Source organism: Macaca fascicularis, chromosome 7, assembly GCF_037993035.2.
Source record: "Macaca fascicularis isolate 582-1 chromosome 7, T2T-MFA8v1.1".
In the NCBI taxonomy this organism is placed as follows: Eukaryota; Metazoa; Chordata; class Mammalia; order Primates; family Cercopithecidae; genus Macaca; species Macaca fascicularis.
Window position 1 is genome coordinate 72,909,119 of NC_088381.1, and position 26,960 is coordinate 72,936,078.

Sequence of the window (26,960 nt, forward strand, 5' to 3'; positions counted from 1 at the left end):
GCACTCCAGCCCCACAGAGCTTCTTCTAGGCCTCTCTGGGCTTTGTGCACGCGATTCCTACTCTCCTCTATTCCCTGACTCCCTCCCCTCTCTTCTGAGGCCTGCTCTGAGGCCCTCACAGGGTTGGTGCACAGCGCAGCTCCCTTTGGCTTGTTGACAGGTGTGGTTCCACCCCCACCCTCAGCACTAAACTGAAGATGTTGGCCAAGAGTATTTTGATCTCCATTTTATTCCGACTACTTGGCTGTAAAGCAACCTCCTCCACAAATATTTGTTGAAGGGTTAACCGGGATGTTTCAAGAATTCTCTCTGAGATTTTTCCTTGTCATCAAGATTTACTATCTTGTAGAAAATGTGGTGAGGTGATTGACAAACTGAAAAAGACTAATCTATTGGACTATTTAGAACTAAACTTATTTTTAATGACATTTGTTCTTTATTTTTAATACTCATGGAGATTCTCACCGACTGTTACCAATTGGCTTTCCCAAATTGAGCTTTAACTGTTGATTTTTGTACTAAGAATTAGCATCTTCAAAAAAAATTCAGTTTAATATTTAATAATCCTAAATGTCAAGGAATTCTTCCCATGTGTAACTTCTCAAAATTCCTACTGTTGCATTTTAAAGCTTGCTTACTTCCTCTAATTCAGACCAAGATGACTAATCGACATCCTCTGTGTAAGTCATATATACACTCAAAAACCATGACTCTCATCATTCTCTTCTCCAAGTTCAAATAATTTCAATCCCTTCAGCCTCACTGTTCTCCACATCAATCCTCTTCATGTTCTCACAAATCACCCCAGTTCAGGCTTTCCAAGGGGTCCATGAGCCTGCAGTAGATTGCTCCTCCATGACCAGTTCAGGAATTCCATGATCCAAAGGCAGGGTCCAGGCAACATGGGACAATGGGTGGCTTTAGAATCACATAGCTCTGGGTTCAAATCCTGGCTCTGCCAAGCATAGACTGAGATCTTCACAGGATCTCCTCCCCTCTCCAAGTTTGTCTGCGGATCTAAAAATGCCACACAGGACCAGCATAATTCTTAGGTGAGTCAGATTATGTTGTGGACATGCAGGCCTAGCACAAGGCTACATGAAGTGGTCCTAACACATGGCAGTCTGGGTCCCCTCCCCTTCCAAGGGCACAGCATCTATCTGTGGCACTCCCTGGAGCTGATGCATGGAGGTGGATGGCCATGAGTGCCCCACATCTATCCTGGTTGGCTGCAAGCCAGCTCCGGGGACTCTGCTCAGCCTGAGATAAGAAGCTTCTCCAAGGGCAGCAGCCTAAGGCCAGGCGCTGTGAAGGTTTCCAGAGACAGCCTACTTCCGGAAGAGCAGATGCCAGGCAAACCCTGCCACCTTGTGGTGCTCATGTGTATGAGCCTACTCCAGCTGTCATAAAGCCCCGCCTTCTACTCTGGGCCCCCATCTGGTTTCTCGGTCTGGGGATATCCTCTCTCTCCTTTTCTCAGCCTGATCTACCCCAAGGCTTTCTGACCTGGAGGTGTGTCCCAAACCCCTTAGACCCAGGGTGTTCTCAACTTTGTCTATTAGCCCTGTCATCCCCAAAGGCCCTAGCCTCAGTGCCCTCATCTGACTCTATTAGGAAAGTTTTACCCTACTGGGCCAAAGGAGAACCTGGGAGTCTCTCCCCTACCCACCTTAGCCACTTAGCAGCTATCTGGGGCCTGCTATCTGACACTTGGGCAATCACTGCTCTGTTTGTACTGCCAAAGCCTCTGAATAAAACCTGGGGCCAGCTTCTCAGGCCCACTTCAGAGTGGCTTAGGTTAGGGTGGCTGGGATGTATGTGTGCACATGTGCACCTATGCCTTGCTCTAGGCTAGTAAGACCCTCCCTGGCAGTGCCTACCTCCTGACTTGCAGGGGACCTCCCAGCCCCAGCCCCTCAGCTACAGCAGTGATTCAACTATCTGGACCTATCCCTGAACCTTTAACAGCACCTATTCTGGCCACAGAGAGAACACTTTCCTCCTTCACTCCCTGTTTTAAGCACCGAAATGCCAAGGCAGGTGAAAGGTGACTGATAGCCTAAAGTGACAGGCTCTATGGGCTTCTAGAAAATAAAGCGGAGAAGGGCAGAGGCTGAGGCTACCCTGAGATTTCAGGCAAACAGGCTTTATCTTGCTATGTGTGTTTGAAGCTTAGCGATCTGTGAGCTTTCAATAATTGCGCTGCTGACCTTTCAGCTGCACTCCTTTTCCCGTTGGGGTAATAGAACGGGTCAGCAAATCCATTGTTTTTAGTGCCCATAAGCCTGTGCCTAACAGTGGCTCTGGATTTCCTGGCCCAGGGTGGGACAGAGCTAACATGCCCAACCAGCTGGCTGCGGCTGGCTATGGGACTGACCTGCCACACACCCATTTTGAGATCAGCTGATGGAATCCATTAATGTCCAAATTACTCACATCCCTTTCCAAATAGGTCAGAAATGCTTGGTTGCCACAATGTATAACCTAGAAAAGGTGAGAATGGGAGTTGTAAAAGCTAAAGATGTTACAGCTAAATGAAGGAGAATTCAGGAGCCTAAGTATGTTGGAATGAGGGAAACATTTACTGAGTGTTTATAACAAGCCACACATGGTGCTAAGTACTCTCACATAACTTACCACATTACCTGAGTAGTATCATCTTCATTTTATAGATGGAGAAAGGTAAGGTTAAGAACTACCTTTGGGCCAGGCGCTGTGGCTCAAGCCTGTAATCCCAGCACTTTGGGAGGCCGAGACCGGCGGATCACGAGGTCAGGAGATTGAGACCATCCTGGCTAACCCGGTGAAATCCCGTCTCTACTAAAAAATACAAAAAACTAGCCGGGCGAGGTGGCGGGCGCCTGTAGTCCCAGCTACTCGGGAGGCTGAGGCGGGAGAATGGCGTAAACCCAGGAGGCGGAGCTTGCAGTGAGCTGGGATCCATCCGGCCACTGCACTCCAGCCTGGGCAACAGAGCGAGACTCCATCTCGGAAAAAAAAAAAAAGAACTACCTTTGTATACAGGTGTAGGTTTGCATTCTGGCCACACTTCTTACTAGGAAGTAACTCTAAGTAAGCTAACTAACTTGAGTTTATTTCTCATGTATAAAGTAGGGATAAAGATGCCTGCCCTGCTGGTTTAAATAACAACATAGGTTGTAAGGGTGCTCACGCGGCTCTTGGCACTCAGGAGTCACTACACTGTCATCAACAGTAGCAGTAACTTAACTGAGGTCATAAAAATTCAAATCCAGGTTTTCTGACCCCAAGTCCAGTGCTCATGGGGAAAGGAGCTAATTAGTACACAGTTTCTGAAGTCCAACAGGTACAGATGAACATTCCTAACCCCAAAATCCAAAATGCTCCAAACTCCAAAACTTTTTGAGGGCCTCAAAGACACCACAGGTGGAAAACTCCACACATCAAGTACTTAACACAAATCTGGTTTCATGCACAAAATTATTTAAAATATTGTATAAAATTATCTTCAGCCTGTGTGTATAAGATGCATATAAAACATATGAATTTCATGTTTAGATTTGGGTCCCATTCCCAAGATACCTCATTATGTACCAATGCAAATATCCCAAAATCCAAAAAAACTTGAAACCTGAAACACTTCTGCTCCCAAGCATTTCAGATAAGGGATATTCAACCTTTACAGGAGCCAGATTAACAACTAATTATCCTATAAAGTGTTAAGTGTAGAAGGACATACAAGGCATGGAACGGGCCCAGCAGGAAGTAACCCTTAAAAATAAGTTACCATGAAAACAAGTTTGTAAGCAGGGCAGTATTTTCTCTGTAGAACCAGCAAAGGTGAAAACCAGGAGACTGGAAATCATTTGGGAAAACAAGGACCAAGAGGTGGAGGCTAAACCTTAACAACCAAAGGATCCTTACAGTGAACTGGGTGGTCTGTTGTACATGTTACACACACACACACACACACACACACACACACACACACACACACACACAGTGGCATTTCTCCTCTTAGGTTGTACAAACACACTTCAAACTGGAACTCCTAATCCCCACAGCACCACACACATTACGCTCTCCTCCCACACTGAGAACATCGCCTCTTATTTTGTTCTCTGGCAATCTTCCCCCAAAGGATACACTAGAAACAATTTTTTGGTCATGTTTGGCAGCCGGTAGAAGATTCAAGCTGGCACTCGGCAAATATAGTTATTTATACTATAATGCTAAAAATCTTGCATTCTGCAATATCACACTCCAAAAATAACAGCAAAGGGGGTTGGGGAAGACCACTCAAAACCTATGGAATTCTGTAACCAGAGCAATAACAAAAGAGAATGAAGCCTAATGATGATGCAGATGCAGTACCCCCACCACCTGTACACCAGTCCCTAGCAGCCTTAAATCCTGGGGCTTATACTGCTTCCTGAGATGTAGGTCCTTTGAGATGTAATCTTAGCAGAGATGCATTCCATCAAAATTAAAACTGTGATCCAGGACAGGGCCTTCTTCATCAATTTTTTAAAACAAGGTGGGTGAGGTGTCTTCACAGCTTCTTCCATTCCACTCACAGTTTCCCCTGAGAGCTGAACATCATGCAAAGGCTAGCAGTGCTTCTAGAAGCTACTAAACCAGTCCCTACTTGCAATAAAGGAAGGTGCTTCTAGAAAATTTTCAGCTTTTTTCTTAAGCTATTCAATTTTGTCCCCGATCATTTAAAAATATTAATGTTCGGCAGAAAATCTAACATAATTGTGGGTCATCCTGACACCATTTCCCAATTGCATATATGCTACTTCCCACCAAAAAAAACAATGTTGTTACAGACACACATGGCATGGTCATGAAAATAGTCACCACTTCACTTTGGTGATTCCTTCCCTTCTAGGTCAGAGGTGCCCGTGGCCCTAAGAATATGCAATACGTTTCACACACACGTCACTGCAAAACCCAGAATGTGCATCCTGGCCCTGTGGCTGCACCCAGGCTTCACTCCAAAGGTGCCACTGCAGCTCACCACTAGCGCCTATGCCAGGGCACATCTCCCCTCAGTCATGTGGGGGAGACAGCACATGCAGGAGGAAAAAGATTGGCAGAGGAATATCAGAACTAGGCCCCTCAATTTTGATCACAGAAAGCAATTTCCCTGACCCTGGGCAAGAACATAAGGCTGCAGCTGATGCAGAGAAATCCCATTTCACATGCTCACAGCCCGTTTAACCCAGGCCATCTGAGAGGAAACCAGGAAGCATCTCATGGGAATCCAGGACTGCAGACTAAAACCACTATTCTGGGCAGACAAAGGTATGCCTGAGGTCCCCATGCTCCTCCACTCACTTAACAAATGTTTACTGAGTGCCTTGTATGTGCCAGGCACTGGGGACCAGTGAGGACCCAAGCAACACACTGAAGAGCCAAGAGCCCCAAAGAGGCGAGGGGCAGGGGGTCAGCGTTCTCCTCTAGCACCAACAGGCACATGCAGTATGACTCTGGGCTAAGTCACAGCCTGGCCATGATTTCTCCATCTGTAGAACGGAGATAAACTAACCTTGCACATTTTACATGACTGTTTCCAAAAAGGTAAGACATGACTAAATTCTTTTTAAAATAAAATGTTTTTAGGAAAGGAGGGAAAGAAGGAAGGATTATTTCCCAGGCTAGATTAAAACACCTTCATATCAAGCACAGAGGGAAGGAAAAACAAACTGGAAATGGCTAAGAAACTACATAGAACTAGTTTTTTCCCAAGGGCTTAGAGAAGCTTTCACAGAACTCAAGGCTTCTGGGAAGTCAATTCATTTCCTTCTGTTCTTTCTTCCTGGGCCCAGTAAGTCAGTGAGGCACTGTAATATAATCCAGTATTCAATTATCACCTTGGGGAAAAAAATGGAAAGACACAGCTCTCTTCACTGGACCATCAAAGGGCAAATCAGCTGAGACAAACACAGTAATAGACTCATTTATTTCTCAGAATTTAGTTTGCTGCTTGATATTACCTGCAAATGTGAGGCAATCACACAATGTTCTTGAGGCTCTAATCCCAGACTTGTCTGAGCACCGTCCACAGGCAGCTCAGCCCATCAGAGGTCCGAAAGAAACCTCCTAACTTGGGCCAGGTATTTTGGTTTCAAATAGTCACCAAGCTCGTCCTTAGTGACCCACACATGATGGCCCTTATTCCCGGCCTGGGAAAAGTCTCCAGTTAATAGCAGTGCTTTGAAGAAGAACACCTTGGCCCCGAGGTTACTCTCTGTCTGCACTGCCTGGGGGAACTTGAATTTGTAGTGCCCACAAGGTGCATTTCCTAGGAACTTGGCTTCCATGTTGTTTTCTGAAGAAGGAGGAAAAGAAAAATCACCGGTAAGGATACAAACATCTGTTTACTCTGGCTCCCAAAATTATAGGGGGTCTCTGCAAGATCTGGCCCTGAGGTAAAATCAATCCCTAGGAATAGGACTAGAGCCATTCCTGAAAAAAGCCTCCTCCCCTCTCAATCCAAATGCTTCCTGGCCCATGGAGCCAGATTCAATGGGTTCATTCCCATGTGCCAAGCTACTGTTTTTAGACTGAAAGTCAGCGATGCAGTTACAATCACACCTGGGAGTCAGAGCACCTAGTTCCTACGTTCAGCCCAGCCACTGTCTATTGGTGAAGGACCAGGACATTTGGTCTGTAAAACAAAGTTCATCCACCTTTAAAAAGGGTGTCACATGGAAAGCATTAAAAAGGACCCCAGTTTTAACTCCTACCAGGTGAAAAAAGTCATAAACAAACTTAAAGACAAAAATGGATGAGTAGAAAATATCTGTAATCTATAACTAAGGGTTAATAACCCCAGCATTTCAAAGGATGGGGAAATGATGGACTAATTACTAAATGGCATCTGAAGAACTGACTAGCCAGACAGGAAAAACCAAGCTGGATCCCATGCTCAGTCCTCACATTAAAATTGATACCATATAGATCAAAGATTTAACATAGACATTTTCACTTTTCATAAAAAATTTGTTCATTCTGGATGGTTATTTCATGGACATTTAATATTTTCCAATCTTTTCTGTATTTTTTTTTTTCTGAGACAGAGTCTTGCTTTGTCACTCAGGCTGGAGTGCAGTGGTGCAATCTTGGCTCACTACAACCTCTGCCTCCTGGGTTCAAAGGATTCTCATGCCTTAGCCTCCTGAGTAGCTGGGATTACAGGCATGTGCCACCACGCTCAGCTAATTTTTTTGTGTGTATTTTTAGTACGGACGGGGTTTTGCCATGTTGGTCAGGCTGGTCTTGAACTTGTGGCCTCAAGTGATCCACCTGCCTCGGCCTCCCAAAGTGCTGGGCATATTTTCTAACTACAATAAAAACATATGAGCATTAGAAGAAAATGTAGGATGCTTTCTTAAACCTTAACATATTATTTGAGAGGGCAAGGCCTTTCTAAGAAAGAAACAAAATTTTTAAGCCCAAAAAACAAAAGATTTATATTTGTCTACATAAAAATTAAATCTTTCTGCAAGGAAAAACAAAGCACAAAAAAAGTCAAAGATAAAATGACAAACTAGGAAAAATATTTTCAACACATTCAACAAAGGAATATCTTAAGGTATAAGAAGCACTTAAAAATCAATGCAGATACTCAGAAAGCTGAGGTAGGAGTACTGCTTGAGAATAGGAGTTTAAGGCCAGCCTGGGCAACACAGCAAGATTCCATCTCTAAAAGAAAAAAAATCAATGAGGAAAAAAACCAACAAATTAAAAAGAAAAATGAACCAAGCACATGAATAGTAAGCTCACATGAAAATAAATATCACTGGCCCATAAATACATTAAAAGGTGTTGAATCTTATTAATAATTTAAAGAAATAAACAACAGTATATATCATTATTAGTAGAAAGTTCAAAAACTGAGCTGTACACTGCTTGTGAAGGATAAGGAAAAAACTTGTACTTTCACACATATTTTGGAGGGGTTATAAATTAGTATAACTGCTATTAATTGGCGAGAGGTGTCAATTTAATTGCACATGTCCTTTGACCTAGCAACTCCACTTCTAGACTTTTATCCTACCAGATATACTAATTTGCCCATATGAGCAAAGATGAGTGTACAAGGATATTCACTGCAGCTTTGTTTGTAAAAACAGACTGGCTAAACAAACTGCAGTACATACATATTATAAAATAGTATGCCGGTGTTAAAAAAGCTTCAGATAGGTCTTAATAGGCTGATCTGAAAAGATGTTTAAAAGTGTATATGAGAAAAAAGGAAGGCACATAACAGTGTACATACATGCTCCCGTTATATGGAAAGAAAGAAAACAAAACATTTATGCATTTGTATACGCACAGAGAATTTCTGAAGAGATACAGAAAAACACTATTAATAGAGGTTGCCTCTGAAGAAGGAAAATTACATCTTACACTACATTTACTAGACACTGGTAATTTTTTTACCACATACGTGAATTGCTTTTCTCATATTAAAAAGTAAAAAAAAAACACTACTAGCATTAGATGAAAAATTTATAGATAGTGTGAGCTCACATAAAATAAAAAATGTTAGCAGTGGGTATCTGTGAGTGGTGGAATTGTACTGGCATATTTCTTTACACTTCCCTGAATTTTCTAAACTTAATTCCATAAATGCATGTTACTTTTCTATAATCTGGAAGAGATGGATTAAAAACATAAACAAACTAAAAAGAAAAAAACAGCTTATTACAAAGATGAGCAAATGATCTAAATAGGCAGTTCACAAAAGTACAAACAACCAATAAACATATGAAAAGATAGTGAATCTCACTAGCAAACAGGAAAATGCTAATCTTAAAGAGAACATTTTGACTCACTAGATGAGCAAAATTTTAAAAGCGACTATTTCATACGTTGGTGAGGTTTACACAAAGAGGCACTCTCAGGCACCACTCCTGGAAAACATCAATTGTTATATACATTCTGGAGGGCAACTGGGCTGCACTTACCAAAAACTGAAGTGTGCACACCTTTGAACCATTAATTCTACCTCTAGAAATTCCATCTCGCAGAAATACTGGAAGTGTGGAGCCAATGGGGAGGAAAGGAGTGCACTTTCACTTTTTCAATATACAGTATATGCTCCCAAAGTGCTAGAGCTTTTCTTTGCCATTTTATATTGTCAGATTAGTAAATGTGTAATAAGTCAATACACCATTTTATATGCATCTATTAAACATAAATACGTCTTTTAATATATTTGATATATTTCTTTTACATTTATTTATTACAATGGCAATGTTTAAAGGAAAGCATAGTGCTCAGGTGGAACCCCTTTCCACATTGCAAACAGAAGGGGGCGCTGAGCAAGGATCAGTTGTGAATGTTCCACGGTAAGAGAGGCTGAGCACCTAAACACAATGATCCTCACAAGAAACTCAGCTGCTGACTCCTACGTGATGGCTGAGGAGACTGAGAAAGCAGCAACCTCTTCTCCTACCATATTCCATTGTGTCTTGATGTCTCTCCTGCAGGCCACACAGGCCCCTTGGGAGTCAAGGGAACACACACTGGCTGCTGACATTTCATTAGCAGGTACTTGTGCTGATGGGAGGGCAGGTAAAGTGGCTGTGCACCACAAAATCCATTTAGTCAACATTCAACAAATGCCTATGTGCCAGGTACTTTGCTGAAAGCTACGATCAGAGCGAGGAACAGATACTGCCCATATGTTCAAGGAAGTCAAAATTCTGACTAGGGAGAAAAATGTGTTAGTAAACAATTACAGTGCAATGGCATAAGTGAAAGAATGTATTCTCCACTAGAACACAAGCTCCTAGGGAGTAGGGTAGTGTACCGTTCATCACTGAGACCCTATATGTCTGTTGCATAAATGGAATAAGGACACACACCAGTGCTATGGGAGCTTAGAGAGGAGTAGCTCTGTCTTCCTGAAGGCTCGGGAAAAGTTTCACCACATAACATATAATGTAAAAGCTGTTTTAAAAACTGAGCAGTCAGGCCAGGAAGGAGTAAAGTATTTCATAAGGGACCAGCAGGCCCCAAAGCAGAGACACATGAAAGACCATATTATTCAAGGAATGCAAAAGGTTTGTTAAGTTCGAACTTGAATTTTACATTAACGAACAGCAAGACAGAAGACTGATGAGACTGGGATCAGGGCAAATAAGATTTGCAGGCCATGCTTGACACTTAGAATTTTTATGGGAAACCTTTTAAGAATTCTATGCAGAGAAGTGACAAGGGATTTGTGTTTCAGAAAGCTCATTTTGGCAGAATTGAAGGGCATTCCACAAAACCAAGGTTAAACTTACTTGGCTTCTAATTCAATCGCTCAGTATAGTGCTTCTCAACCACTGTAATTTACTCCCGGGTAATATCTGGCCATGTCTAGAGATATTTTGGTTGTTGCACTGGGGGTGGGGTCAGGGGATGAGGTAGTGCTACTGGCATCTAGTATGTAGAGGCCAGAGATACTGCTAAACATCCTGTAACGCAAAGAATAGCTCCCCACACTTATCCAACCCCAAACACCAATAATGCCAAAGATGGGAAACCCTAGTCTAGTGAGAAGTGAAGAGGGTCACAGCTAAAGCTGTTAGAACAAAGAGAGGACTATTTAGAACAGATCACGAGGGACTCAAGGACTTATGGATGTAGGAATGAGGTCAAGGATAATTCTGAGGTTTCAAATTGAGTGAACAGACAAGCAGTGATGCCAATAAGCAGTGCTGCAAAGACAAGACAAGCAAGCTGAGAAAATGGTAGAAATATCAATTTTGAATGTACTAAATTTTAAAATCTCAGTGGAACAAAGGATTCTCACCTGGTCTTAAAAAAAAAAAAAAAAAAAAAAAAAAAAAAAAAAAAATCCTTACCTGGGTTTTTCTGCCTGAAATTTTTATAAACTTCAAAATTTCCATTAACCTTCCCACCCCCACCCTTAATCCAATTCCCCAGTCAGCCTGTAAATCCTCTGGCTGAGTCTGAAGTGAATTTTGCGGAATTTAGAGGAAGGCAGAAAACCCACCTGAGAGAGTTGCCAGGGTTCGTTCAGCTGTTCCTCGAAGGGTCTCCCCAGGCTGCCACTCTGCCTGGGGCAGTATCCAAACATCCTGGTCTCCAAGCTTCTCTCTGACTAACAGGACAAGGTTCCTGTCTAGCTTCCGGTTCAGGGATGTTCGGTCATTCTTTTCATCAGCTTCTACAGCAAACGGGGTCAGAGGAGGTAAGAAGACTGTGATCTGCCAGAACCAAGAAGCCTGGAGTTTTACAATCTTCCTTTAAGATCCACAATCCTTGCCCTCAAAGAGCTTAGAACCAAATTACACCTCTGACCCATCTCTCTAGCTCTGACCTCCACTCTGACCTCTTCCAGGGAAGAGTCTCACAATCCTGAGGAAACTAAAAGGTAAGAAATCAAGAGGTAAACTTCTTTGAATAGCAAACCATATTTTGAGTCTTCAAAAAAGAAACAATGATCATACTAATTCAAACACAACTACTTCATTGGTTTTTATACTATTACTGACTTATCTAGCCCCTACTCTCTCTGTTCTTCAGTCTTCACCTGTGAAACAAGGAAAACAGAACTCAATCTCCCGCTTTAAGAGGGATTTCACATAAAACACAGGAATTAGTGGAAAAAGGCTTCAATTGCCCCATTCTCAGTCTCAAACTTGGAGTTAAACACAGATAACATTCACAAAGTTTAACTGAGAGAAAAGTCTATTCCAATACCCTTACCTCTCACTCGAAAATAAGACAGACTTTTAAAGTCACATTATGGTAGATGTGAGCAACAGAGAAGAGAATATGAAATTATTTGTTACTTAAAACACAAAGCAGGGGCCAAGCAACTGTCTTTTATTTGGGAACCCAAATACCCCTTTTCCCTTCCTTCTTGCTGGCCTAAAAAGATCACAACCTGTTATGCGAGCTCCAAGTTTGAACTGTAGAAATGTCTGCTCCCACATGTCTTCCAAATCTTGCACCAGCAATATATCCTGTTCATCTTGTTCATCATAAAGGTCGGCTTTCTTCTTTGCCAATCGCTGGTTTTCATCCAGAGCACGAAGCTCATGGTCTGAATACACGCTTCTCTCTATCTCAATCTGGGAAAATTAAAAGGGCAAAAAACTACCTTAATCTGGCAAAACTAAAAGAAAAAAAACCAGGAAGAATAAAATAGAGATATGCCACACTTGGCAGGCTGAGAAGTTTATCACCCAACATAACCAGATATACAATCAAAACACCATGCAGAAAGGAAACAGAGGGGGAAAAAAAGGTCCTCTGAACTTTGGGCTTGAGTTAAATTTGCCAAAAATGTTAGAATATCACTGGGGGTGAAGACTGCTACAAAAACAGAGAGCTGGGTTGGGCAATGCCTGCTCACTTACCACAATCCAGTCATGTCAGTCTTTGATCAGAATCTCACCCACCAAGGACTTTCCTGTTCAGGGACCTTCAAGAGGCTGTTCCTTCTTCCTAGAATGTTTTTCCTCACATTCTTTCTTCTGGGAGAGTCCTACTCATCCTTCTGACTTCAATTTAAATAGGACTGTCTCAGAGAGATATTTCTCATATAGAGAAAAACCTGTATTCAGAAAGCCTGAAACATTCCTTGACACTCACCATAAAATCAAAATGTGATGTATTTGTTAAACACTCTTATAGTGCCCTGTGTTTTCCTTAACAACACTTATCAGGGTCTGCATTTCGTTGTATGACTATTTGCTTACTGACTGATCCTCTCACTCAACTGGACTGAAGTACTGTGAGAACCAGAGCTACTTCTGCCTTACTCATTACAGCATCTCTATCACTTAACATACTCTCTGATGCATAGTATGGGCACACTGAATATCTGTAGGGTGAGTAACGAATATTTGTCAAGCGAGCAAATAAATGAATAAATCAAGCAAAAAGCACAGAAGAGAAGTTTATCGTTCTCAACAGACCAAGACAAAAACATCTCGGATTCTGAGGAAACATATCACCCTTCAATCCCTTTCTGTAGCGACTTCACACCCTCACAGCCACTATACTGTTTTTGCCCATGCTTCCTCACTTGCCCCTCACACAGATAGCCCCATAAGGTAAAACAGAGCAGGTTTATCATAGGCATCTTACAGATGTGCCCACCGCCTCTTGTATTTCCTTCTTAACATTCATCACAATCACAAACACTTTCTCCCTCCAGACTTGTAAACTTCTAGTGACAGAGACCGATTCTTGTTCACCACGGGATCCCTACTGTGTTGCATGAACAAGAAGTAACTCTCCAAAGAGTTGCCTAAGGTGACAATAAAGACGGCCAATGAAAAGAAACCACTTTTTGTTGAACATCTATGTACCAAATCAAGTCAGTAAGATAGGTACTATTCTGCGGATAAGTACCGTATACTTAAGTTCAGAGAGGTGAAATTACTCGCTCAGTCACGCAGAATAAACGTCACTCTGAACCCTGCATCTCAGTCCCACCTGCTGCAGTAGAGACGCCATCTCTTCCTGCAATGGGGTCAACGGCTTGGAGACTAGAGGGGGCCGCTGCAGGCACAACGCGCCCAACAGGCGCCATGGGGATCCGTTCCTTGAGGGTGCGGCTGCAAGAGCCAGGCTGCGAAAGCTTAGACTACCGGCCCAGAGCCTCTCTAACCGCCGCCAGCTCCCCACCACCCCTAACAGCGTCCGCCTTACGGGCGCCGCCATCTTTCGATCTCCCACAATGCACCGCGGCTCCCAGGGAGCCCTCAGCAGCGGGAGCGGCAAACTAGGGGCGAGCTCAGTCCCGGAACTGCTAGAACAAACCATTCCCATATGGAGGGGTGAGCCCACATCTCAGAACATTAAAAACGGTAAAGAATCCCCTAGTGAACCACAATGAAAGTCTTATTGAGCATTTAAATGGAAATAAAAACATTGAGTGGACCTGATGAAGAGTATGATGACTTTCCCTTCTGTCCCCTCCCCGACAGACACTCATGGTACCGGCGCCGGCGCAGCTATGACGGACGCTGCCGACGGAAGCTGACTGGGGTCAATTCAAGTCATGCAGGCTGTAAGAAACGTGGGGTCGTGGTTCTTGCGGTCCTGGACTTGGCCCCAAACAACCGGGTAACAAATGATTGCCCTCTCAAGCCCACCGCCAACTCCAGGGCTATGCTCCTACTCGTGTCCCTTGAGCCACCCGAGCCCCAGTGACCGTTAGGTTGTGGTCCTCACCGAGCTTTTCTTCCCGGCAGGGTCGTGGCCAGGACGCCAGCCCGGACAATCCACACAGACGCCCGGCAGCTCCAAGACGCTGCGGCCAAGCAGGAAGTTGAAGAGAAGGCGGCGGCTCCCAGCCACACCAGGTTCAGGTGAGCCCCACTTGGACCAGCCCCTCTGGAGACTCGCAACCCCTGCCTCTTGCCCGACACCCTCCAGAGTCAGAACCAGTGAATTTTCAGCTCTGTCACTTGCTATCCGTGGGACCTTCTGCAAATAAATCTGAGCCTCAGCCTTCTCATCTAAAAATGCGGATAATGCTGAGAGAGGTGGTGAGGAGCACATAAGCCGTAGTACAGAGTAAACGTTCAGTGAACATTCGTTAAATCAATGAGTGAATGTGAGATGTCCATAACATGTATCAGCGTTCTTTCCTTCTGAGATGGAGATCTTTTCAGACTAACAACCCTCCCTGCCTCCAACACAAAATGGGGAGGTGGAGGGCGCTAGCGATGGAACAGATGCTCCTGCACATCTTACAGATGGTCCAGGGTGTGTTTTGTGCTCAGCCCTAGGAACTGGCATCTTGCTTCCCACCAGTGCCACCACCTCTGTATGCTCTATACACATCCACTTAACTTCACATCCATTTAACAAACATTTACCAAGAATCTACTATGAGTGAGACACGATGCTAGGTGCCGTGAATACAGATACAAAAGATCATTCCTCCCCATAAGTAGTTCACAGTCTTTGAGGGAAGACATACATGCAAACATTTTCACCATAATTTGCTCAATAGTATAACAGAGGTAAGCATTCTTTGGAAGTATGAAAACATAAGTGCCTAACTCCTGGCCGGGTGCAGTAGCTCATGCCTTTAATCCCAGCACTTTAGGAGGCTGAGGTGGGCTAATCACCTGAGGTCGGGAGATCGAGACTAGCCTGGCCAACATGGCAAAACCCCATCTCCACTAAAAATACAAGAACTAGTCAGGCGTGATAGCTGGCACCTGTAATCCCAGCCACACAGGAGGCTGAGGCAGGAGAATCGCATGAACCCGGGGGGCGGAGGCTGCAGTGAGTCAAGATCACGCCACTGTACTCCAGCCTGGGTGACAGATTGAGACTCTGTCTCAAAGGAAAAAAAACAAAAAAACAGAATAAGTGTCTCATTCCTGAGGAAATCAGGCAAGACCATGGAGAAAAGAACATGGAGCTCAGAAGCGAATGGGAGTTCATCTGGACAAGTTGAAGTGGGTCACTGGAGACAAAGGTAACCATCTGTGTAAAGGCATGTGGTATGAAAATCATGGTGTGTTCAGGTGTGTATGTGATGGCAGATGAGGCCAACAAGACAAGAAGGAATCAGAATGTCAAGGGTCTTGTCTGTCACACTGGAGCTTTTACAATGTCTCCACTGAAGACAGTGAGGAGCTGCTGAAAGGATCTAAACCAAGATTCTGTTGTAGTCATTTCTTAAACAATGCCAGGCACTGTTCAGAGTGTTGGGGATATATCCCTGACCAAACAGACAAAAAGCCCTGGCCTCATAAAACTTAAATTCCAGTGGGTAGAAGACAGTAAATAGAAAACAAGTAAAATGTAGGAGAATAATGGTTGGAAAGGGGAGGTGGGGGTCCAGCAGGCCTGCATAGCCACATTCTGTAGGACTTTGTCGGCCACTGTGAGGACTTCAGCTTTTACTCTGAATGAGATGGGAGGCCAATGGAAATTGCTGAATAAAGGGTTGACATGATCTTGCTGACAAGATCTTGTAAGCCCTGTGGCTGCTGTGTTGATATTAAACCATAGGAGAGCAAGAATGGAAGCTGGGAAGAGTCCTCTAAGCAGTTAGAAGACTATTGAAATAATCCAGACAAGAAATGATGGTGGCTTGAACCATGGTTATTGCCATGGAGGTATTATAAATGGTCTGACATATTTTGAAGGTAGAACAAGCAGGATTTGTTAATATACAGTGTGAGAAAAAGAGAGGAGCAAAGGAAGACCCCAAAATTTTTTGGGCTAAACAACTGGAAAGATGGAGTTGTCATTAAGATGGGGAAGACTGCAGGAGTTTGGATGGGGGTTGTTGAGATGCTTAATAAACATTCAAGTGGAGATACAATGTAGACCATTAGAAATGGAGCTCAAGGGCCGGGTGTGGTGGCTCACACCTGTAATCCCAGCACTTTGGGAGACCGAGGCAGGCAGATCACCAGGTCAGGAGTTTGAGACCAGCCTGACCAACATGGTGAAACCCCGCCTCTACTAAAAATAAATAAATTAGCCAGGTGTGGTGGCGCGAGTCTGTAATCCCAACTACCCAGGACACTGAGGCAGGAGAATCGCTTGAACCCGGGAGGCAGAGGTTGCAGTGAGCCAAAGTTGTGCCACTGCATTCCAACCTGGGCGAGACTCCATCTCAAAAAAAAAAAAAAAAAAAGAAATGGAGTTAAGGGACAGATTTTAGCTAGAGATATACAGTTGGGAGACATCATAGAGATATTTAAACCATGAGATGACAAAATCATTAATAGCATAAATGTAGATGAAGAGAAGAGGTTCAAGGATTGAACCCTGGAGCACTCTCACATTTAGAGATTTGGGAGATTAGGAAGAACCATCAGAAGAGACAAGGAACTTCCAGAGAGATAATAGGAAAACCAGGAGAGATCATTTGTTTTTTAATTTCGCTCAAAGTGGGGAGATCAACTGTGTCAAATGCTGCTGATGTGATAGGTTGCTAGATCAATAACAGAATTGCGTATTGTATTTAGCAATGTGGAGTTAGTCGGATTAAAGCATTTTTGGTGGAATGGTAGGGGCTCATATCTGATTGAAATGGGTTCAAGGAGAATAGAGGCAGAGGACAGGAAGAAACAGCAAGTATAGTCAGTACCTTAAAGTTCCTTAAGAGGGCTCTGCTCTAAGGGTATAGAGAAATGGACAGTAGCTCCCAGGAGGTGGGTTCAAGAGGTTTTGGAGGGTTGTTTTGTTATTTTTTCAGTTTGGAACGTAACAATATGTTTTGCCATTGGGAGTAGTGCAGTATACAGGGGAAAAAACAAGTGATACTGGAGTGGGGACATTGTGGGAACAGCGTCCTTCAGGGGCTAATACACAAGTGGAACACTGTAACAGGAGACAGCACAAAGGCTGTGGGCACAGATGTTCGGTAGTGGGAGCTGGAAGAAAGTCTGATTGCTTCTATTCACCTATAGAGGTCATCCGCTCAGCAGTGAGGAAGCAGGGAGTTGGAGGTTAGAGGAGACAAAAGAAGGTATAAGAGTCATCTAGGAGAATGGAAGGATAATTGAACTGGGGATGTGCTGTACGATTGCCAGGCAGTTCTAATCACTTATAAGGTCAAACCCACAGGAAAGAATATACTTGTAACCTTTGAATACCAGTGTGTTTTTGTTTTGCCTTTTAAAATACCTCTAGAAAAGCAGGTAGGGCTGGGGTAAGAGTAGCCCTCAGATTATAATATAATTTCTAAAATGGAATCTATTGTATTTCAAGTGGCTGTGGTGGGTACAAACATGAATCTGATTTATGTGTGTAGGCCTAGTGGAACAGCAAGTTTATTTCCAGCTCCATTGCTGAAGGATGGTTGTGTGCGTTCAAATTTTAAAAATCACAGCTTTGGGAGGCTGAGGCAGGAGAATGGCGTAAACCCGGGAGGCGGAGCTTGCAGTGAGCTGAGATCTGGCCACTGCACTCCAGTCTGGGTGACAGAGCGAGACTCCGTCTCAAAAAAAAAAAAAAAAAATCATAGCTTGGTGAGGAAAGCTCTAGACTGAGACAGATCTCCTAGGTCCAAGGCTTGGCTTCTCTTACTAACCCTATTTCCCTATTGGTACCTAATTTTTGCCATCTGAAAATAAAAGAGTACTTAGCTAGAAATAGCCAGAAAACAGCTTGGACTAAGACAGTGGAAGATCTTGAACGCAAGACAATGTGTTCACATCTGATTCTATTGGGACATTTGAAACATTGATTTCCAGACTCCAATCAGAAGTCCAGGGTGAAGCTTAAACATCTGTATGCTTCACAGCTGGCTGATGTTCAGCCTGCATTGAAAACCACTGGTCTAGGGTAGAGGTTGGCAAACTATGGTTCACTGGGCAAATCTGGCCAGTTGCCTGTTTTTGTAAGTAAAGTTTTATTGGAACACAGCCTATTAATTTACTGTTGTCTATACCTGTTTTTGGGATATAGTGGAAGAGTTTAGTAATTGGGACAGACCTGTTGGCCCGCAAAGCCTAATATATTTACTATCTGGCCCTTTACAGAAAAGGTTTGCTGTCCTTTATTCCAGGGGATTCTGGATTTTTTTTAATGGTAATGATATGAGTATTATTTTTGTCTCATTTTTTATAAAGTAAAGTCCAGAGACTGTCTATGGTTGATGAAACAAGAAACAGGTTTGACTATTTTTTAAATTGTGAGAAGAGGAACCTACAAAAGATCTGAAAATAATGATATGGGTATACTAGCAGGGACAAGGAAGATGGGGAGTATGAATTAAAATCTCTTCTCATAGCAGAAAGTCCCTAGATGTGTCTGAAGTCAACAAGTCAAGAAACAGCCTCATAAGCACGGTAGTCACAGATGCAGTGGTGGCACCAGAAGGACTGAAAAGGAATGGTGGGGGCAGCCACTTCAGAAGCAGCGGGGGGCAGAGAGCTGTTGTTTTTTAACCATGTGTTGTATTTCTTTGACTTTTAAAAAGTTGAGATAATTTTAAATAAAATCTTTCTTCTAATTGCAGCATTTACCCTCCCATTCCAGGAGAGGAGAGCTCTCTGAGGTGGGCGGGAAAGAAATTTGAGGAGATCCCAATCGCACACATTAAAGCATCCTACAACAAGTAAGTGGGAAGGGAAACACTGGGGAGGTCTAGCATGAGATTCTTTCTGCTTCAAAGGGAAAGTCAAGCTTGGCCCTGAATACCCTGGGGTAGAAGTGAGGGTGCTAAGTGCTGCATGATGGCGCCAGTGTAGAGCAGCATCTTCCTCCTCACTTGAGGAACCACCTGCTGTCTTTACAAAGCTTATTCAAGTTTCGTGAAAATGTGACATACGGTGGGCATTTCCTAGTTATAAGATTTCTTTGCTTTCCTTGAGAATAGTTTTGCTCAATAGTTGGAAGAAGTGTATTAGGGGCATATGGTCCCACCATGAAGGTGTTTATTAAGTGTTGCTGATAGGGAATGGATGATATATAAATTAAAAGAAATACGATTCAAGATATTAATATGATTTATTAATACACTAACCAGAATCTAAACGAGTAAATAGATACTGTCCTTACTGTGGGCCACTGTGCACTGGCCTCTGCCTTGTAGAGCTAAATGTGGATGGTGAGTTTAAAGTGACAAGACTAGTGTTCTTGTGTGGCTTACAGACGGGGGCAGTGCCAAGGGAATTCCTAAACATATGCTGGCAACAGAAGCATTTCTGGTATTAGTGACAACTTTGCAAGTTGGCCCCCACTTGGAAATGAGATCAGCATTTGGTCACAGCCAACCCACCCAGCAATTTAGAGACCAGCACAAGAGACTAGAGTCATGGGCTAAAGTGTGTGGCACAGATGAAATGCTCTAGGATTCATTTCAGCATTTGTCAGATAAACGTAAAGTGACAGCAATTGGATTTCCTTTTTTTCCCCCTTTCAGGCTAATAAGGACATAGGCTAACTCTGCATTTAAGTGTCTATGGTCTACTCTGTACAGCACTGTTTAGGCTGTCACAGAGACAAGCAATTATGCATCTATTCAGTATGGAAAACCCTAGAAACTGGTAGGGGGAGTGGCAGAGCCATACCCAGGAAAACAAGCGGATGACCCAAGCTCAGGGCTGACTCCAGCGGGCCTCCCCTTTAGTCACTTCTCCTGCCTCCTTCTGTGAGCTCTCAGAGCTCTCCAGACCAGAAATAGAATGACGATGACTAAAGGGGAAATCGAAAGCATATCTGAGGATTTCTTAAGGCATAATCTTAATTGTATTAATAAGTTAACTTATTAGAGACGATTAGGAAAAAGGTGTGGGTCGATGCAGTGGCTCACACCTATAATCCCATCACTTTGAGAGGATCACTTGAGGCCAGGAATTTAAGACCAGCCTGGGGAACATAGTGAGACCTAGTCTTTACAAAAATACAAAAACTAGCCGTGTGTGGTGACATGCACCTGTAGTCCCAGCTACTCAGGAGGCTAAGGTGGGAGGATGGCTTGAGCCCAGGAATTGGAGGCTGCAGTGACCTGTGATCATGCCACTGCACTTCCAGCCTGAGTGACAGAGTGAGACCCTGTCTCACAAAAAAATAGAAACAAAGAGAAAATTTTACTTGTTTAAAATAATTTTTGATCATGAAATATAGTGTCATAAGCATCAAAAGTATCCAATATGAGGCCGGGCACAGTGGCTCACGCCTGTAATCCCAGCACTTTGGGAGGCCAAGGCGGGGAGATCACCTAAGGTCGGGAGTTCAAGACCGGTCTGACCAACATGGAGAAACCCTGTCTCTACTAAAAATACAAAATTAGCCGGGCGTGGTGGCGCATGCCTGTAATCCCAGCTACTCTGGAGGCTGAGGCAGAAGAATCGCTTGAACCCAGTAGGCAGAGGTTGCTGTGAGCCAAGATCATGCCATTGCACTCCAACCTGGGCAACAAGAGCAAAACTCCGTCTCAAAAAAAAAAAAAAAAAAAAAGCATCCAATATGGTAATGTTACTAATATTTTTTTAAGAGTCCTTTTAGAGCTATATACTGAAATATTTACAGACAAAATGATAGGTCTGGGATTTGCTTCAAAATAATCCATTGGTGAGGGGAGTGGGGTAGGAACAAGGTTTATAAATGAAACTGAATTGGGTAAGAGTTGATAACTGTTGAAGCTGGTTAATGGGTCCATCAGATTTCATATGTTATTCTCTTCACTTTTGTGTATATTTAAAACTTTCCCCAATAAAGTCATTTTCTGGGCGATACTTGTAACTACTCTCAGATTATGGAGCACCCTTTAGATTATGTGACTTACCAGTTTTCAGTCAGGTTTAGGGGAGAATTCTGACCTTTCCTGATACTTCTTGTAGGAGTTCAAAACATGTTCATCTGATAAGCTCAAAGTAGAAGCAACTGAATTCCTTTTTCTTTCTCACCCAGGCTTCTAGGGGCATAGATTAGCTCTCTCTTATTTCCCTAAAGAAGAGTGGTATCCTGTGTGTTTCTTCTGCTTTTCTCAGCACACAGATCCAGGTAGTCTCTGCCAGTAATGAGCCCCTTGCCCGTGCTTCCTGTGGCACAGAGGGATTTCGGAATTCCAAGAAGGGCACAGGCATCGCAGCACAGACAGCAGGCATAGCCGCAGCGGCGGTAAGTGTGTGTTCCTTCGGCTTCCCTCTGTAGCGTGTGTTTGCTTTCTGCATAGCTCATCACTGAGTGGAGAATCCTCATTATACTACCCATTCAGAAGCAAGGGTTTGTCATGGCAGCTTAGATGCCCTGACATTGGGGCACTGGTTTGAAAAGGTTTTATGTGAAAGGCTCCTCTTTTTTCTTTCTCTCAGCTCCATTAGAGGTGAAGCCCCTGTTCGTTCATTCTAGGATGTAAAAGCCAAGATACCAAAAGCTTGAGAACCAAAGACCCCTCAATTTAAAAACCATTAGCCAGGTGTGGTGGCACCTGCCTGTAGTTCCAGCTACTTGGGAGGCTGAGGCTGGATGGCTTGAGCCCAGGAGCTTGAGGCTGCAGTGAGCTATGATCTCACCACTGCACTAAAGCCTGGGCAACAGAGAGACCCTATCTCCAAAAAAATTTAAAAATAGGCCGGGCACGGTGGCTCACAGTTGTAATCCCAGCACTTTGGGAGGCCAAGGCAGGCAAAGAGATCCCATCCTGGCCAACATGGTGAAACCCCGCCTCTACTAAAAATGGAAAAATTAGCTGGATGTGGTGGTGCGCGCCTGTAGTCCCAGGTACGCAGGAGGCTGAGGCAGGAGAATCACTTGAACCCGGGAAGTGGAGGTTGTAGTGAGTCGAGATCACACCACTGTACTCCAGCCTGGCGACAGAGTGAGACTCCATCTCAAGAAAAAAAATAAAAATAAAGACCCATGGTTTGGGGTTGGGGGAGATACGATAGTCTCTTTGGAGAGGATATAGTATCGTGAGGACTCATACGATACCAGTTCCAGTATGAACTGTTGTAGACCTTTTTTAGAAGCAAATCGGCAAGGTGCTGCTATTGGTATAGTTATTGAGCATCTACATGTGCCAGACACTTTACATTTATTATCTTGAATCTTCAGAGACCCTCAGAATTATCCACATTTTCATAAGCCATATGAGATTCAGAGTGTGTGACTTGCCCAGAGCCATGCACCGATTCAGTTCATTCATCGGAACCCAGATTGGTCTGAGACCAAAGCCTGCACAATTTCTACTATAGCACAGGCCTTACAAATGTTCAGACTGCCAAACCAGATGTGTTTCCTGAAGGAAAACCTTGACCTTCAAACAAGGCAAGGCACCCCAAAATACTGATTGCATGTACTATCATCAGAAATCAAAATGCTGTAAATGCCCAACCATGGACAGATCATATACTATGAAAAGAAGTACGTCAGTGTTCACAGTGGCTTCTGCATGGTGGGTCATGAGTGAGTTCTGTGTATTTTCCCTTTTTGTAATGAACTGCCTTTATTATCAAGAAAGAAAATTTCAACTCTAACTACTTAGAGATTTTAAACAATACTTTTGAAGTGGGTATTTAGGTTCAGCCTTGAAGCCTAGGGTGTTGCCTCATGGTCTGAAATTCTGCATGTGCCCAGCTGAGAAAAACCTGAGCAACATTTAGAAATCTCCATTAGGTGGCAGTGCTGTCCTAGGCTAAACAGATCACAGTCACGTGAATTCTGCAACCTGCCAAATTCTGTGTTCTCTGCTGGCGCTTGTCCTCCACTATAGCCATCTGCCCTTTGCCTCCCTGTTTACTTCTCTGGGTGCCCTTTCCCTGAGCTCATACCCCTCCTTGCTCTAGGAGGCAGTAACAAGAGATTTGGATGCAGTAGTTCTCTCTCCGGGGCACTAACCACTCATTGCTTCTCTCCAGAAAGCTACACAAAAAGGTGTGACCCATATCCGAGTTGTGGTGAAAGGCCTGGGGCCAGGACGCTTGGTAAGCTACAGTGATTTCCGTAGTGTGTGTGCCTCCTAGTAAGTGAGAATCTGGGGCTTGAGAGCAGAGTACAGAGAGATTAGAAAACACCCTTTAGTGGATTTCCATGTTTGCTTGAAGTTCCCATCGGTGGTTTATATAATCGACTAAGCCCCTCAGAGCAAGCCTAGATCACTTAGTATAATTCATCAGACACTCACTGAGTGCCTGCTGTGTGCCATAGACTGGGAATTTGAAGGTGGTTCCTGGGGGAACTGTCACAAACAAATCCCTCAGGACAGACTGGTGAGTGCCGTGGTAAGCATGTGCCAGAGTGCTGGGAGCCCATCAGGGGATCCCGTACCTAGCAAGGATAATCTTTCCTGATGATCATTAGCACAGATAATCTTTAGCTTCCTCAAAGAGGTGACATCTCTCTGACTTTGCAGGAATAATGAGGTATTAGGGAGGTGGAGGCACAGTGGGTGGTGGGGGACATTGCAGGCAGAGAAAACTGCCGAAGTAAGCTACAGAAGTATGATACCCAAGGTGTGCCAAGATCTACAGGAAGTCTTTGTTCAGACTGTAAAGCACAACGTGGAAAGTGGTGGGTATGATTTGAGAGGGGGACAGTGAAAACCTGGCTAAAGGGTTTGGGTGGAGACGTTTGTGAGAGTAGAATAGGATTGGGATTATAGGTATCAAAGCCAGTGGGCATGTCACCCCTCCCTTCCCTTCTCTACCCCACCCTATCCCTCTCCGAACCCTGCCTAGAGACACTGGATCATCATTTCTGGGACCATGCCATTCTACTTTTCTTTCTGCTCCTTCCAGTCTGCCATCCACGGACTGACCATGGGGGGCCTGGAAGTGATCTCAATCACAGACAACACCCCAATCCCGCACAACGGCTGCCGCCCCAGGAAGGCTCGGAGGCTGTGATGGGAAGGAAGCTTGCACTTGGACCTGACCTCAAGCCTCAGCTCCAGTGGGACCTTGTAAAATGCTCCCTGTCAGAGCTCTCTCCAGCATATGCTTGTTAGAGGTCCTTCAAACAGTAAGGGAGAGCTTTGCCTCCTTACACAGTGGCCTTTGCTTGCATCTCCAGCTGGAGATGGGTGTGCCCAGAAGTAAGCTTTGCATCTCTTACAAGAGGGGAGCTACAGGGGCAGCCGTGGCCTAGACCCAACCTGTGCTCAGAGAAAATAAATATCTGTACCATCTGTCATAATTTTGAGATTTTTGTTTCAGAGTTACATAATTCCTACTTCCTCCTGAAAAAGAGAGTGTGATTTGAGGTGAGACCTTGGATGAAAGGGTTAAAATGTAAATGTGAGTTGCTGTTTACCAGACACCTTTGGTTTCAGATATTTCTTATCTAGCCCCTTACCCAAGATTTCCAGAGCTAATCCTAGTAACTTTTCTTATTAATGACTTGTAATTTGGCCCAGATTGAGAGCTTTTTGCCACCTACCTCTGGATTCTGATAGATTTCACCATTATGGGCATGTTTAAAGTTAGCCCTAAACACAGGATTTTCTACAAGTGGGTCAGACTCCCCACATTAAAGTGGCATTCGTTTACACTCCATGGGCTTCAGCAGTCCCAGCACTAACGAGAGAGTGCCCTAAAAGCGGGGAGGGTAGAGTTGTGTAAAACATGATTCTTGGCCAGGAGCAGTGGCTCACACCTGTAACCCCAGCACTTTGGGAGGCCAAGGCGGATGAATCACTTGAGTCCAGTTTGAGACCAGCCTGGGCAACATAGTGAAACCCCATCTCTACCAAAAATACAAAAATTAACCAGGCATAGTGGCGTGTGCCTGTAATTCCAGCTACTCTGGAGGCTGAGGCATGAAAATCGCTTGAACCCAGTAGGGGGAGGCTGCAGTGAGCTGACATCGTGCCACTGCACTCAAGCCCAGGTGACAGCGAGACTGTCTCAAAAAAAAAAAAAAAAAAAAGACCTGATGATTCTCTAGAAAATAGGGTGGATGGCAGGATGGGCTTGAGTAGAGCCCAAATCTAGAAGTGCAGAAAGCAAGTTGATAAGGAACCTGGGTAGTGCTGGCAGTGGGGCGCAACTCAGCACCCCCAGGCAGGACTGACTGCTCCTCTGTTGGGGCTCTAGAGTTCCTGGATACGGCACAGAAGCCAAAGGTGGGGGCTCTAGAGACACGACCAGAGAGGCCCCTCTTCCACAGGCAGAGAAGACCAAAGGTAAGAGTATCACCAGAAGCTGAGAAGGAGTGGTCAAGTACGCAAAAGCACTGTTCCTCCCAGATGAGTGCAGGAAGGGCCTGCTGACCAGAAGGGGAAGGCACTGTGGGGTTTTACTTCTGTGTCCAGCCAGCTAAGCACTGTGATCTGCCTAAACTCAGTATAGGAAAAGACACAGATGCCCCTTAAATAGGCAAGAGGCTGTGTTAGGGCAAAGAAAGGAGGAAGATCATGAACCAAGACCTGAATTTAGAAGGAAAAATGCCTCCCTACTGCCTTCTCTTTAATCTTTAGCAGGACCTGTGAAGGTCATCTTGTGACCAGTGACCAAAGAAGCCCAACCGAAGGCTTCTTGGATCAAAGCCACTGTCGGAAGGAATTAGACTGTTTCACCGCAAAACTACGTATAAATACAATGCATAAAAACATGGTGCATTTGAAGATCGCACTTTGTGCCGGGCACAGTGGCTCACGCCTGTAATCCCAGCACTTTGGGAGGCCGAGGCGGGTGGATCACGAGGTCAGGAGTTTAAGACCAGCCTGGCCAACATGGTGAAACCCCATCTCTACTAAAAATACAAAAATTAGCTGGGCATGGTGCCTATAATCCCAGTTACTTGGGAGGCTGAGGCAGGAGAATCGCTTAAACCCAGAAGGCGGAGGTTGCAGTGAGCCAAGACTGCGCCACTGCACTCCAGCCTGGCGACAGAGCGAGACTCCATCTCAAAAAAAATTAAAAAATAAAACTTATACTTTGTGATTTGATATGGTTTGGTGGACAGAGGGCCCATAGCAATCAGACAGTTCATCAGTCAGGGCCTGAGCAGGAAACAGCTCACAAGATTTAAGAGAAAAGCTCAATGAAAGCTCTTTGCAGAGGCATGGGCAAGGTTCAGGAAATAAGGTGGAGTACAAAGTAGCTGCCACCCTAGGCTAGAAGAGGCAGGGGAAGAACAGTTCCTAGAACCTGGCAGGAGCTGCCACAGCAGCAGAGTGCAGCTCTGCCAAAACCGTGGCCTGAGGGAGAGGGAAGAAATGCCTGACTGTTCCTACCCTATAGTCCCTTGCTGGGGTCTCCCTTGGCTGATCCCAAAAGGAAGGGAACTCAGTGTTGTGGTACTTGGAGGCTCAGCCTCCCAGGCTGCAGAGTGATCTGGAGGATAGCAAGCACAGGAGTCTTCTGTGGCTCCTAAAAGTCCTCCATACACCATAGGTTTTTATTTTGGTTTTGGTTTTTGAGTCTCGTTCTGTCACCCAGGCTGGATTGCAGTGGTACAACCATGGCTCACTGCAGTCTCAAACTTCTGGGCTCAAGCGATCCTCCAGCTTCAGCCTCCTGAGTATCTGGGACTACAGGCACATGCTACCACACCCGGATAATTTTCGT

The 26,960-nt window shown here is 44.4% G+C and overlaps 3 protein-coding genes across 6 annotated transcripts; 2 read left to right on the top strand and 1 right to left on the bottom strand.

Moving 5' to 3' along the window:
* Positions 1–5,930: 5,930 nt before the first annotated feature.
* Positions 5,931–13,698, bottom strand: MRPL46 (mitochondrial ribosomal protein L46). Of its 2 annotated transcripts, none has more exons than XM_005560428.5 (4): positions 13,459–13,698; positions 11,900–12,086; positions 11,003–11,176; positions 5,931–6,316 (listed from the first exon to the last, which is right to left on the bottom strand). In XM_005560428.5, exons 1-4 carry the CDS (start codon positions 13,684–13,686, stop codon positions 6,066–6,068), a joined length of 840 nt encoding a protein of 279 aa, XP_005560485.3. In that variant the 5' UTR covers positions 13,687–13,698; the 3' UTR covers positions 5,931–6,065. The 2 variants fall into 2 exon arrangements, with proteins under 2 accessions (XP_005560485.3, XP_073852774.1); XM_073996673.1 differs by having other exon boundaries at positions 12,375–13,698.
* A 308-nt stretch (positions 13,699–14,006) lies between these two features.
* On the top strand, positions 14,007–24,582 carry LOC101864864 (small ribosomal subunit protein uS11m). 3 transcript variants are annotated; one of them, XM_045395956.2, is made up of 7 exons: positions 14,007–14,091; positions 14,220–14,336; positions 15,376–15,460; positions 18,965–19,063; positions 21,441–21,570; positions 23,310–23,375; positions 24,189–24,582. In XM_045395956.2, exons 3-7 carry the CDS (start codon positions 15,384–15,386, stop codon positions 24,294–24,296), a joined length of 480 nt encoding a protein of 159 aa, XP_045251891.1. In that variant the 5' UTR covers positions 14,007–14,091; positions 14,220–14,336; positions 15,376–15,383; the 3' UTR covers positions 24,297–24,582. The 3 variants fall into 3 exon arrangements, 2 of the variants coding, with proteins under 2 accessions (XP_045251891.1, XP_045251890.1); XR_012415332.1 differs by lacking the exon at positions 15,376–15,460 and having other exon boundaries at positions 21,361–21,570; XM_045395955.2 differs by lacking the exon at positions 15,376–15,460.
* LOC135971894 (uncharacterized) lies at positions 18,457–18,853 on the top strand. Its single transcript, XM_073996674.1, is given in 3 exon segments — positions 18,457–18,619; positions 18,622–18,672; positions 18,675–18,853. Coding segments are annotated over 3 exon segments (138 nt in total). The 5' UTR covers positions 18,457–18,594; the 3' UTR covers positions 18,737–18,853.
* Positions 24,583–26,960: the final 2,378 nt, after the last annotated feature.